Genomic DNA, 14,953 nt, shown 5'->3' with positions numbered 1-14,953 from the left:
ACATATATGCATACAATTTATAACAATACAATTTATAATAGTATAGTGTAAAAATATTTTAGAACTATAATCTATCAAATAGTGGCAAATAATATTTTAATATGTTAATAACATACCTTTCTACTATTTGATAGATGAAACATTAAAAAAAATACTATAGAGAACATACAAATAGCACAATTAAAAAAACTAATGCATATATAGAAAACTTGGGACCCAACCATTGCACAAGACACATTTCAAAGCAAAGATTATTTTTTAATGAACACCGGTCAATTCCAAAGTCATACTGCCAGCCTCAAGTTATTTCAAAGACTGACATCATCGAGACTACAGTCTCTGTCCAAAAAGTGACTAAAGGAGAAATTGATAAAAAAGGAAGATTAGAAAAACAACATATTTTTGTGAATAAAAAAATATGCTACTGAAAAATATGTGGGCTTAGAAGAAATAATAAAAGATAAAGAAGATAATTAGAATAGAAAAATAACAAAAATACTGTGTCAAGCTGGTGAAATTCAGATAGACTAGTCTTTAGAAGAAAGCTTATAGCCTTAAATGTTTGCATTGGAAAAGAAAAGATATTTGAAGTTAATGAATTAAACTTACAAAGGAAGAAGTGAAAAAGACCCAAAGTAAAAAGGACCCATTAAATATACAGATCAAATTAAATTAAACTGATTAAATCTCTATCAAAATATCCATGATATTTTTCACAGGACTAGAAAAAATAATCCTAAAATTATGTAGAATCATAAAGGACCTCAAATTGCCAAAGAAATCTGAGAAACAAAGAAGAAAGGTGAAGATATCACACTCCCAGACTTCAGACTATACTACAAAGCTACAGTTATCAAAGTGTGGTATTGGCACAGAAACAGACATATAAAACAATGGAAAAGAATGGAGGGCCCGGAAATAAACCCACACACTTATGTTATGGTCAGTTAATCTAAAGCAAAAGAGGTAAGAATATACAATGGAGAAAAAATAGCCTCTTCAATAAATGGTGCTGAGAAAACTGGACAGCTACATGGAAAAGGGTGCAATTAGAACATTTCCTCACACCATATGCAAAAATAAACTCAAAATATATTAAAGACCTAAATGAAAGACCTGAAACTATAAAACTCTTCAAAGAGAACATAGGCAGAGCACTCTTTGACATAAATAGTAGCAATTTTTTTTTTGGATCTGTCTTCTAAGGCAAAATAAATAAGAGCAAAAATAAACAAAAGGGACCTAATTAAACTTTAAAGACTACACAGTAAAGGAAACCATTGACAAAACAAAAGGACTAGCTAATGAATTGGAGAATATGTTTGCAAATGCTATGAATGACAAGGAGTTAATATCCAAAATGTATAAACAGCTCTTACAACTCAATACCAAAAAAATTCAATCAAAAAAATGAGTAGAAGATTTAACAGACATTTTCCCAAAAAAGACATACAGATGTCTAACAGGCACATGAAAAGTTGCTCAACATCACTAATTATTAGGGAAATACAAATCAAAACCACCATGAGATATCATCTCACACCTGTCAGAATGGCTATCATCAAAAAGTCTACAAATAACAAATGTTGGAGAGAATGTGGAGAAAAGGGAACCCTTGTACACTGTTGGTGGGAATGCAAATTAGTGCAGCCACTATGGAAGACAATATGGAAGTTCCTTAAAAAAACTAAAAACAGCACTAACATATGATCCAATAATCCATTCTTGGGTATGTATCTGGGAAAAAAATGAATTTGAAAAGATGCATACACTCCAGTGTTTATAGCAGCATTAGTTACAATAGCCAAGATACGGAAGCAACCCAAGTTCCAATCAACAGATGAGTGGATAAAGAAGATGTAATACACACACACACACACACACACACACACACACACACACACACACACACACACAGGGATATTACTCAGCCATAAATAAAGAATGAAATTCTGCCATTTGCAGCAACATGGATGGACCTAGAGAATATTATGTTTAATGAAACAAAATCAGACAAAGACAAATATGGTATAAAATCACTTATGTGTAGAATCTAAAAAATAATACAAACAAATGTATACACAAAACAGAAGGAAATGCACAGATATAGAAAACAAACTTGTGATTACCAAAAAAGAAAGAGAAAGGAGAAGGGGCAAAATAGGACTATGGGATTAAGAAATAAAAACTCCTATGTAGAAAATAACTAAGCACCGAGAATTAAACCCATTATCTTGCAATAACTTTTAATGGAGTATAATCTGTAAAAATACTGAACCCATATTCTGTAGACCTGAAACTAACATAACATTGTAAATCAGTATGCTTCAATAAAATAAAAAAGTAAAGAGAAGATATTAAAGAAATAAAATAATGAAAATATAAGAATGAAAAATGGGTTAATATTGTTCATTGGCAACTTACTAATATTACAATTTATTTGTTCATCCTTGTACACAGTTAAAAAATATAATAGAAAAGTTAATGAATTTGTTTATTTCTTCCTTTTTGCAACACTCTAGAAAATACCATTTTATTATGTACAAGAAAAGTGAATAAACTGAATGCTAATGGTATGGGTACTGCAATTAGGTAAGAGAAACTTTTTTCAGATATTATCTTGTTCTTAAAGCTGATTTAACTTGATTAATCTTGTTCCAAAGCTTTCTATATTCTATAAGGCTTTATTTTCAAAAATTACGTAGAGTTTTAAACTTTCTCTGAAGCTTTATCATCTTTTATATCTTTTTCTTCAGTATCTTTTTAATGATTTTCATGTTATATTTTCAAGGGCTTGTCCAAAGAATCTACATAGAAATTTATCAGCACCTACATATTACAATGTAGACTCATAATTCTTAAATTAAAAATAACTATATAAAGAATTACATATGTGTTAATTTATTACAAGTCAGTTGTAATAAATTTCTATGTGTAAAATCTACTTATGCTACACCAGAGTTTCATTTAGTTTTCATTGTTTAAGTATTGCAACATCCTGGACAGCTCCATACCCACAGTAATCATAACAACAGTCAGTTATCAGGAGACCAAACCTTCTTTAGCTGCATTTGCATTCCCACCAAAACTCAAAGTGTATTTGAGTCATTCCAGATGAATTTGCCAAAGGTAAAAAAATCATTTAACAACTAGTAAAAAACAAAGATTAACATCAAGACAATCTCGGTCTGGGGAGACCTTTAAGATTAGCACTCAAGACAAAAATCCAGAAATTAATAAATTTATTTTTTGTTTCTTAATAATTTTAAATTCTATAACCAGTCAAACAAACAATAAAATAAAGGGAATTTTATGACTTCCTTTTTAATCCTTGTGTGTATAATCTCATTGTCTTGCCTTAACAGGCTACTATTTCCACCAAAATGTTAAAAAAAAAAAAAGGAAGGGGAGTGGTGGACATACTTGGTTTTTTACCTAAGTCAAATAAATAATTTCAGGATTTCTTCATTAATAATGGTATTTGCACTAATTTTTGTTGATTCTCTTTATAAAATTAAGAAAGTATTCTTCTATTCCTAGTTTGCTCAAGGTTTGTTGTTGTTGTTAAATCATAATAGATTGTTTTCTTGATTCAGTTGAAATACATCTAATTGTGCATATATATATACATACATATATACATATACACACAAACATATATAAATAATATATAATACATATATACACATTTCCTTGCATCTATATCTGTACTTGAAATACATATATAATGTATTTTATGTATTATTTATATATTTATAGGCAGATGCATATATACATATAGATGCATATGTAGCTGCATTTGGTTTGGTAATTTGGGGAGGATTTTGCATACATATTCAACTGTGAGTCTGGGTTAAAATTTTCCTTTCTTATACCGTTCTTGCCAACAGGATGACTATCAAAATTTTGTTACCTATATAACTAGAAGAGTGTATCCTTTTTTAAATTTCCTGTACATTTTTATATAAGACTATACTTATCTCTTACTTGGCTGTTAGGTTAGAATTCACTGATTAAGCCATCTGAGACTGGATATTCATTGTTGAAAAAAATTAATTAATTATTCAATCAAATAGTAATTTGATTTCTTTAGTGCTTACAGAAGCATTCAGGCTTTTTATTTCTTCTTGAAAAAGAATTTAGTAATATTTTGTAGTAATTTGCCATTTCATTTACATTTTTTAAGTTAATGTTCAAAATATTCTTTATTCTCATTTTGGTGTCTAAAGTATCTATGGTTATAATAATCTTTTTATTCTGAATATTAGATAATTGTGCTTTCTCTCTTTTTTTTTCTTTCTTGATCTCTTTTCATCCATTTCTCTATTTTTCTAAGTTGTTTCAAAGTACCAACTTTGTTCATATTTTATGCTATGTTTCATGCTTTTAACTTCATCTTTCACTTTTTACTTCCTCCTTTATGTACTTTTCTATTTATTTTATTGCTCTTTTTCTAGCCTTTTTACGAGGATGTTTACCTCACTGGTTTTAGTATTTCTTATTTCCTAATGTGAGCAGTTAAGTTTATGAATTTCCTTCTAAGTACTGCTTTAGGTGTATCTTACAGGCTTGATATTCTCAGTATTTTTGTTATAACTGAAAATAATTTATTTTCATTATAAATTCTTGACTGAATTGGATATTTGATGTATATTTTAAAATTTTAAAATGTGAGGTTTTTCTAGTTATCTTTCTGAAACTGATTTTTAATTTAATTTCATTGTCTGAAATCATAATTTGTATTATTTCAACCCTTTGAATCTATTTAACATTTCTTTTAAAATTACATCTTTCAAAAAATTCCTGGAGTTGAAGTAATTTCCATTATAAATGTGCTGAGTTATTTAGTCTCTTATTTGATGAAACAAAGAAGAATTTTTGAAAAAGTAAATTATATTTGAAAAAAAGATGAACCTTTGCTTATATGAGACTGAAAGAGAACTGTTGATGAGATAAACTACCTTCTCCCCTGGGGTCACAGAAACTCTCCAGATGCAGTGTGTGTAAGAAGGGTAGCCATTGGGAAATCCTGGGGAGGAGAGGTTGCCATTGGATTCTTGTAGGGTTTCTCCACATGCTGAAAGAAAAAAAAAAAAAAAAAACATATTTTTGATTTTTTAAAAAAGCAAAAACTATTATTCTTTAATTTTTATGAAAGACATTGGCATCATAAATAAAATCTTGAGTTTTACTAGACAGAAAAGGTGTTAGTCAGGATATATATTTGTATTTTATAAAAGATCTTCCCTTTCTAAATAATTTCTTTCTATGTCTTTCTTACCAGAATTTCAGTATACTTAATGGGATCACTAGAGCTAACTATAAAACAAGATTATGAATAAATAACCTGGCATTCATAATGTTCTTCCTTTTGGAAATCTTTGTCATTCATTCCCAAGAAACCAGTAGCCTACTTATAAATCACCCATAATCAGATTCAGGCCAGTGGATGCCTAGTTGATGTGTCTCTGAGGCCACATGAAATATTCCATTAACATATTTGATGTAGAATGAGGCTAATTTTAATAATGAATACCATATCAAAGTTGAAAAAAAGAAAATCTTAAATAATAACTAATAGCCACTTTTATTGGTGTCAAAATGTCATACACAATGAAAATTTTTCTCAAGATAAAGTGGAAAAAAATTGAGAGAGAAAAACATCATGGGAGACTTCAAGTTTCTAACAAGATACAGACATTTATTTACTCTGTTTTTTGTTGATCACGAAGAGAAATTGCTGGGAAAGCAATTATATTTTTTCCTCTTACTAAGCCTGTCTGATTTCTTGAAAATAATTACCAGTCACGTGAAATAGCAAATAATCAGCTGCACAGCCTCAAGATCCGTGGGACCAATATCTCAAGGGCCATTTCAACAAAGTCAAAAGCAGAGGGTAATTAGCTCATTGGTTCAGCCAAGGTTTGTAGTCAGACACATTCTACAATGGATTTTCTTGCTGCTTTTGCAAGACATGGTAAGAGCCACATAAACCTAGGCTGTTTTAGTATCCTTAATTTGAGAATAATTCCTCTGCTGCAGCCAGCCATCTTTATAACCTTCATCAATAATTTGAATAAAAGAAACAGCTCCTTCCCTCTGAAGGAGACTGAAATAAAAACTCACATATACCATATTATACAGTCATAGCTGACAGCAGGTGAGCTCTTGTCTCATCAAATCAATAAGGTATAAATGGTTCCACGTATCTTGAGTTAAATGAAGAAGCAAAGATACAAAGATGATGACTTTGAAAACACAAAGGAGAGCTGTAAAAATAGTCTGATAAGATAAAAATATTTACATAGAATAACAGATACGATGTTTTCACAACAAATAAACTTAAAGTAATGTTTATTCTGATGAAAAGGCAAATAAAAGCAACTTGAAAATGAAACAAAAATGCTCAAGGTGAAAAACATATTATCAGCACGTTCCATGAATCATCTAAAGGAACTTGATAAATGCGACCTTACAAGAGCCCTCAGAAAAAGGGAAGTTTGTCAAGGTTTGTTAATGCAAACAATGTGCTTCTAACTAGGATCAGTTTAGATGATAGTCATTTAGGAGTTGAGTGTGTTTCAATGAAAAAAGCTGTAATTCACAGCACCTTAAAAGTAAATTCTGTAGTGACTGAAAACTCCACTAAGTCACAGAATTCTGGTACTGGATTTCCGAAAGTGGAATTAAAATAATCAAATATATTTAATCCACAAATGCAAACAACAATATCATTCTGATAAAAAGATAAAACAAAAGACTCTCTAAAATGAAGGAAAAAACCAGAAAATAATTCAAAAATTAAATAAATCTATTATAGAGCACCTACTTACAATGCAAGAAGTGCAAACACCTATTGTCAAGTTGTGGTAATCATTTGTGCGTTTTCCTCAATAAGTGTGGCTGTCCCAGGCTACCTGATCCCTATTACAGAAGATTTTCATCAATTTTCAGGGCCACTTGTTGATTTATGCCCAGATATAAAAAAGAAAACTTTATTATTAAACTTTACTATTAAAAGAATCAAAGGAAGATTAGCAAGGAAAAGATGGTACTAAGGTAAAAGCACAGTCTGTCTGTTTACTCAGAAAGTTATGTGGATGGGAAAATAGAAATTTGAGTCATGGCATTACCCCCTCGTTAATTATGTCATACAAGCAAGTCTCAAAAGCTTCAACTTCAATTTTCTCTTCTGTAAAGTGGCTGTCTTATTAATATGCATGTCATAAGGTTGCTTTGTAGGGGTCAAGTACTGCGATGCCCTTAGTCACGTTTTTAACCTTTAAATACCTCTTTTCACAGGTAGAAAGGCTGTGGTCTTAATTGTTGGAATGTGTCTCTGAGCTACAAAACTCAGTCATATTTAAGAGAAAGAAGGCATTCTGTATACAAAGGCAAATTATTATCATCACTCTCCTAAACTTCTATTTCTCCAAGCAGATTACATAATCTTATATATACAAAATCATAAAAATTTCAAACACTAAAAGATAGTTTTAGAAGTAATAAAAAACTCAATATAATTTTACAATACAAAGCCAACACACAAAAATCAGTTGCATATCTATAAACAACAAACAACATGAAAAGGAAATTAAGAAAACAACTTCACTTATAAGAAAAAAGAATAAAATATTTAGGAATAAACTTAACTAATGAGGCAGAAGACATGTATACTGAAAACTACAAAACATTGCTGAAAGAATTTAAAGACAGACGTAAAGCAATGTGTTCATGGATTGGAAAACAGTATTGTTAAAATGTTATCTATACTACTCAAAGCAATCTACAGATTCAATCCCTATCAAATTCCAAGTGGCATTTTTTGCAGAAGTAGGGGGAAAAACGTCTTAGAACTCAGACAGAACCACAAACCCTAAATAGCCAAAACAATCTTGAGAAAAAAGAACAAAACTGGAAGCCTCAGACTTCTTGACTTCATATTACAAATCTACAATAAGCAAGAGTATGGTACTGGCATAAGGTAGACCTATAGACCAATGGGACAGAATAAAGACCCCAAAATACACCCACACCTAAATGGTAAAATGGGATCTTCAACAAGGAGGCCAAGACGACACAGTGGGGAAAGGATAGTCTCTTCAACAAGCGGTGTTGGGGAAACTAGATATATACTTACAAAAGAACAAAATTAGACTCGTCTTTCACTGTACACAAAAACCAACTCAAAATGGATTAAAGGCTTAAAAGTAAAACCCCTAGAAGAAAAAACACAGGTGAAAAGCTTCATAACTAGTCTTGGCAATGAGTTCTTGGATGTGACACCAAAAGCACAGGCAATAAAAGCAAAAACAGACAAGTGGGACTACGACTTCTAAAGCTTCTGTGCAGCAAAGGGAACCATCAAAAGAGGGAAAAGTAATCTTCGGAATAGAAGGAAACATTTGCAAATCATACATCTAATGAGGGGTTAGTATCCAAAATACATAAGAAACTCCTACAACTCAATAGGAAACAAAAACAAAAAACAAAACAAAACCCCCAAATAACCAAATTTTAAAATGGGCAAAGGACTTGAATAGACATTTCTTCAAAGAAGATATACAAATTCCCAGTAGATATGTGAAAAAATGCTCAGCATCACTAATTATCAGGGAAATGCAAATCAAAACCACAATGAGATATCACCTCATAACTGTTAGGATGGCCATTATCAAACAAACAAACAAACAACCCCCAAAGCAGGAAATAACAAGTGACGGTGAAGATACGGAGAAATTGGAACCATTTGGCAGTGGTGGTAGGAATGTAAAATGGTGCAGTCACTGTGGAAAACAGTGTGGAGTTTCCTCATAAATTATAAATATTGACTACCAAATAATCCAGCAACTCCACTTCTGAGTATTGTTCCAAAAGAATTGAAAACAGAATCTTAAAGAAACAATGTACACTTATATTCACTGAAGCATTATTCAGAGTAGCCAAGAGACAGAAACAACCTAAGTGTCCATTATTGGATGAATGAATAAAGAAAATGTGGTACATACATACAATGGAATATCACTCAGCCTTAAAACAGAAAGAAATCCATCATGTGCTACAACACGAATGAACCTGGAGGACACTATTCTAAGTGAAATTAGCCAGTCACACACAGAAGGTCAAATACAACATGACTGCACTTATATAAGGTTTCTAAAGGAGTCAAACTTATAGAAGAAAGTAAAGTGGTGGCTGCCAGGGACTGGGCGGAGGGGAGTGGGGAGCCGCTGTCCAACAGGGACGGAGTTTCAGTTTTAGTCACACAAGATGAAAAAGTTCTTAAAGATCTTCTGTATAACAATGTAGATATAGTTAACAGTACTGTACTGTGCGATTACAATTTTATTAATAGGAGAGATCATGTTATGTGTTTCATCAAAGTTTAAAAATAATTGATAATAAAAAAGTTAAACTTCTAAATACTTCATCATATGACTCATCTCACTTTTGCAACAGATAATTCTCATGTATCTTTCTTCTTACTAGACAGAAAATTATGTTTGAGTTGTATAAATGCTACTTGGATTGTGTATGGCTGAGCAATTATTACAAATTCCTGTTTTTTTTAATAATATGGTTAAATTTACAGCTGATTGTATTTCCACCTACAAATATTTTCCCCAGCAAATGTCTACAACATTCAGCAAATATCAAAGGTTTAGAATTCTTTACCCATATTCTATAAAAATATATTTATAATTTTGCTAACTCTAAAGAAAACATAAACCATAAAGCAACATAAATCTCTTCCCAAAGAATCTTGATAAACTCTAAAGGCGGGGTAAAATAAAACTATATTTCATCAACTTAGGCACGACCTAATTAACTTTTTCTTATTTCCATGGATCTCTTAAACTTTTATACGTAATAAATAAAATACAGGGTTAAAGTGATTTTAAGGTAAAGGATGTTAAAAGGAATCCTAAATCATCTGAGCCATAAAGGTGAGATTAATTACTGAAACATTTAAAAATATATTTCGATAGTAACTGCCTAGCCAAGTCTGAATCATCCTTCCAGATGAAACACAATTACCAACTCCAAGGAGCCTTCCTCAGCCAGGGTGCAGGTCAAGTTAGGTCCCCTCTCAGAACTGCTTCAGTATCCTTTACTGAAGAGATTCACTTTCTCAACATGTCACATTGTCTGTATAACCCCGCAGGTGATTGCTATTTGTGTGTATAATCTGTGCTTCCTTCTCTGTGGCCACAATTTCTGGTGCAGGGCCTTTCACATATTAAAGCAACTATTTCATTCAGACAGCAACTACCTATCAAGCATCTGATTTATATCCAATTCAGAAAACCATGAGGAAAAAGCCCAACTCCAGTTCTAAAGAACCTTATACTCTAACGTGGGAAATGATCAATGACTTGATGATTATAGGAGTCAGACATAAAGGCCAGAATCAAACATGGCATTTACCACCATGGAGTCCTGGGGACCGGGGAGTTTTTAAGTCGGAGGTTACATAAGAGCCGGATCCTGAATAGGAGTTAGGATTTAGCCAGGAGTCAGTCATGAGTGCTCTGGCTGGAGGAAGAGGCAGAAAGCAAGCATACAGTGGGGTCAGGGGCTGCATGAAGCAGGGGTGAGAAACTGGCTGTCGGGGAAATACCCAGAGAAGAGGCTGAAGGAAGAGATGGGGGGAGAGGGGAGTGGGGAATCTTGAAGGAGCCGTTGAAAAGGAAATTAACATTTATCCTAAAATAAGCAGAGTAAGACTTCCATATTAAAAACTCACTTAAATAGCAATGTGGCCAGAGAATTAAAGAGACGTCAGACTGGAGAGAAAGGCTAATGAGGAGGCATTGGAGCAACCTACATCAAAGACCAGGGACCCCGGATGAGGGATTCATTTCCACAACGTGAGATACCGAGACCAAGAAGGTACCAGGCTGACTGGTTGCAGGAAGTGAGGCAGAGAGAGAATGGAGAACGCCCTCCACAGTCCTGCCTGGGTTCCTGGATGACCTGTGTGTGGTACCAGCAACTGAACTACGTGATGTTTTATGGGAGATGAATAAATAGGTCCATGAATAAATGGAGAAAATGGCTAAATTTTTTTTGTGCATGTTGGCAATATATTTTAGCCAAGAAGTGTATGCAAGTACATATAACAAGAATATTCTAGTTGGAGTCTCAGAGAATTATAGCAGGAACTGAGATAAATATTTTAGGTAACTAAAAAGAACCTTATATGAATAAAAAAGTAAATTTAATGAAACAAGTGTTAAAAAGTTTCTAGTATCCAAACTCCATGCACACTGAAGCTGGCCTTCCATCCCTACATGCTCCAGACAGACGTGCATCTGTGTATATGGGTGTTCTGTATAGGTACTGTGTGTTTCATGACACCTTTGAATTTGTGAACGGAGATCGTATGTGTGTTCATCTACAAACACATAAGCACTTTCATATAACAGGGAAAATTCTAATCCTCAGAAGTCCCTTTATTTTTGATGCCAATTTACTTTATATTTTCCCTAGTTTTAATATGTTACTTGACATTTAATTAAAGATTTACTGAGTGAATATTTTGGTTGAAAGTTGCTATAAGTGTTAAGTAGTTATAAGCCAAAAAGTCATGGGACCACAGAAAAACTATATTAATAGAAAATGCAAATAAAGACCAGAGACTTTATCAGAAGAGTTAAATTTAAGTGGTTTAGAAATAAAAAAGGAAAGCAATCCTAAAATTAGATCAAAGTAGAGGCAAATACATTCAGAAAATCAGGAAAAAAAAAAGGCCCCCAAAAAGAGAGAGAGCAAGAGAACACATGAATCATTCATGGAGAGGGGAAGACGCACCACCGCTCACGTACCCTGGAGAGGATCTCTTTCAACAGCAGAGTCTTGACTACTGGGATAAAGGAAAGATGAAGACTGTTCTCTGCCCCACGTGGAGGTTTCATGTCGTGACAGCATGTAGGACGCAAGGAATTGTAATGTAGGGCAAGTGGCATTAACAGGTGTCCATTCAGATGCCTTTAATGCTAGAAAGGCATGGAAGCCTTTGGAAGGACATGGGATTGGCCTTTGGACAGCAGTGTCCCGACACCTAGTCAGTCTCAGGGTTGAGCAGCCTTTCTTCCTTCCCTTTCCTGATCCTTTCTGGGTGTGTGTGGTCTGGAAATGGATGACTGGGTCTTATATCATTAGAGTGTCAGGGCTGTGAAGGATTCTATCTTTTCTTCACATCGCAATGCATACAGAGACCTCCCTCATTTGCTTCTAAAAGTAAGAGCAAGAAATGGCAAGGCAAACAATTCTAAACTGAAAGAAACTTATCCTCATTCCACGAGCTTAAAAACATACCTTTATTTCTGTTTGGGGCTTTTTCATGATGCATGTACACTGACTGCACAGTAAGTAACTGAGTTCTCACATACAAATCCAGTCTATATATTTGGCACATATAAGTAGATAAATATAATAATGGGTTACAAGTTCTTTATCACCTACAAAGTCCCACAAAATAATAGTTTATATTGTTTTAAGGGAATTGAAAATACACAAATTGTTATTGGTGTTCACCTTCCAGTTGATAAGCACACATTTCCTATTATCATCAAAAGAGAAGTGACAGTATTTGCAGTCTGCCTCCTATTTGTTACCTGCCTATCAGAAACTTGCCCTTTGGGACTCAGGGTCCCACCTGACAAGTCACATCCTTGTACATCTTAGTGTGAACTCAGTCAGTACTCCTTTCAAGATTACGTTCTAAGGAATAGCTTTATAAAAGACAGATTAGATCTTAACAGAGCTTTGAGCATAAACCAATAAGGAGTAAAATATTGGAGTAAAAAGTAGCCAAACACCTCTGACTGGCTGTATTCACCAGCAATTTCTAACGAAAGGAAATAAGCCAAACTCAAAAGGAATATTCAGTTGTACAACCCTGTCCTCTCTGCATTAAAACCAAGATACCCCAGATCTTAGTTCAGAAACTCTTACTCTCTTTCTAGGTAATCCATCAATGATTGGACCAACGATCAATGAATTAGATGTCATAACCCATACTGAATTGTCAACTTCCTAGCTATTTTCTGAGTTTATTCGACCAACTCACTTTTTTTCTGCTTGCACTTGAGTGTTAATTTGCTCAGCAAAAGGGTTTTATACTGTATGTCAACGAGCAAATATTACATTTTTGTTAATGAATTAGTTAGCCCTCTACTGTACGCTACAAAGATAGTTTCCTGGACTGACACCAATAATCACAGTAAACTTAATATAACTTCCCAATAATTAAATGCATGGAACTAAATCTTAAACATAAGAATCTATGTAAAATGTCAATGATTAATATACCCATCATATCTCTGAATTAGAATAGCAGCCAATAACCTGGAGATCGTCATTCTAAGTGAAGCAAGCCAGAAAGAGAAAGAAAAATGCTGTATGATATCGCTTATATGTGGAAACCAAAAAAAGAAAAAGGACACAAATGAACTACTTATTATTTATAATTTAGATGATTGATTTCTTGAATATGTGTAAGCACATTTGACTGTCCTTTATGACTGGATTACCGCATTCTGTTGATTCTTATTTTGTGGTTGGCTTTACTCCTTTGATAACTATGTAAGTTGAAAAAGCTACAGCTCTAAACTGTTCTTAGAAACAGTATATGTAACCTTTAAAATGGTTTTAATCTCCTCAATGAGTTGCTCTTCCTAGAATAAACTTTGTTTACCCTCCACACACACGCACACAATAAAGAATGGCAGCCAATTAAAATTTTATAATTATTTTACCACTTGTGATCTTAGTACCTGGAACAACATTTCCGAAAGTGAATTCTACAGATTAAGTATCAGGTAAAAAGAGGTTTCCATGGACAGAAAAATGGAGGAAAAGCTGTGTTAAGCAAAGTTAAGCGTGTATCTTTGATACAAGCTATTTCAAAGCATTTTGAGTACACAGCAGGTGCATAGAATATGCAGTATTTCTAATTTGGAAGCAGACACTTTTCTTTCTTGGCCCAGTACAGCATTAGTGTTCCTTGGAACACTGTATTAAGACCTTCTTTTAATCTTTTTTCACAACTTTATCTAGTAGCAAACATACTAGCACTGTGGTTAGAACTAATTTTTTTGCAACAAAGTTATAAATTCCACCTAACAAAATTTAAATTTATATACTGTTAACGACGGTACTTGCAAGAAAAGAAATCATTCAGGACTCAATTCTGAAGTTGAAATAAAGGATATTTTTTCTACGTTGGCAAGGAAACATAATTAAGACTATGAAGTCATGCAACTATTTAATAGCAAGTATAAAACAACCACACTTTTTGCCCTTTATTCATTAACGCAAAAAAAAAAAAAGCTTACTATCCTTGTGCTTGAAATATGATTTCTACAATTTGTTTTTAATTATACCAATGGGTGTTCCAGAGTTCTCTCTTATTTCATTTTATGATTAGTCACTTTGAACTGAATATGTCAGTCCCTTGCCAGAATGGAGAGAGACAAGTACACAGCTGAGTAAACTGTGGCTTATTCATCTGGAAGAGCACAGTCAGGCACAGCTATGCTTCTGAGTTTGGATGGCGCAATACCTGGACATCTATACAGCTTTCTTGCCTGTGCAATATCTCCTTTGCTCAAACGCGTTCGCTGACCAATTGCTGGACGTATGCCATTATCATCACGAGAGGGGAGAATGGTGTCCAGAAACATCCCCCTGGAAAAAATCAGAAGCAAGCCACATATAAGTCACCACATTGACATGTATATTCCTTACAAATAGGTTATTTTTTTCAAACTGGAGTCAATCAAAGGAGAAACATATCAGAGTTGAGATTTAAACAGTGTATCAGACTTTCAAAACACTTTCATCAAAGTAGAAAAAAACTGCAATGTTTAATGTGTATAAAGTCAGTGACAGCATTCACTTCTTCCTTAGAAATGTGTATTATATGTTTTTTAAAAATCTAAAATTC

The 14,953-nt window shown here is 33.2% G+C and overlaps 1 protein-coding gene across 2 annotated transcripts in view; it reads right to left on the bottom strand.

Annotated features, from left to right (window-relative positions):
• The window catches only part of TLL1 (tolloid like 1), a 183,383-nt gene that overhangs the window by 65,834 nt on the left and 102,596 nt on the right, over window positions 1-14,953 (bottom strand). For both annotated transcript variants that reach the window (XM_074377000.1, XM_045505533.2), the window contains 2 exons: window positions 14,570-14,694; window positions 4,962-5,077 (listed from right to left, as the gene is read on the bottom strand). In XM_074377000.1, the coding sequence (XP_074233101.1) occupies window positions 4,962-5,077; window positions 14,570-14,694 (241 nt within the window). The remainder of the gene's footprint in view (window positions 1-4,961; window positions 5,078-14,569; window positions 14,695-14,953) is intronic.

Source organism: Camelus bactrianus, chromosome 2, assembly GCF_048773025.1.
Source record: "Camelus bactrianus isolate YW-2024 breed Bactrian camel chromosome 2, ASM4877302v1, whole genome shotgun sequence".
Lineage (NCBI taxonomy): Eukaryota > Metazoa > Chordata > Mammalia > Artiodactyla > Camelidae > Camelus > Camelus bactrianus.
This window is presented reverse-complemented; position numbering and strand designations above follow the sequence as displayed.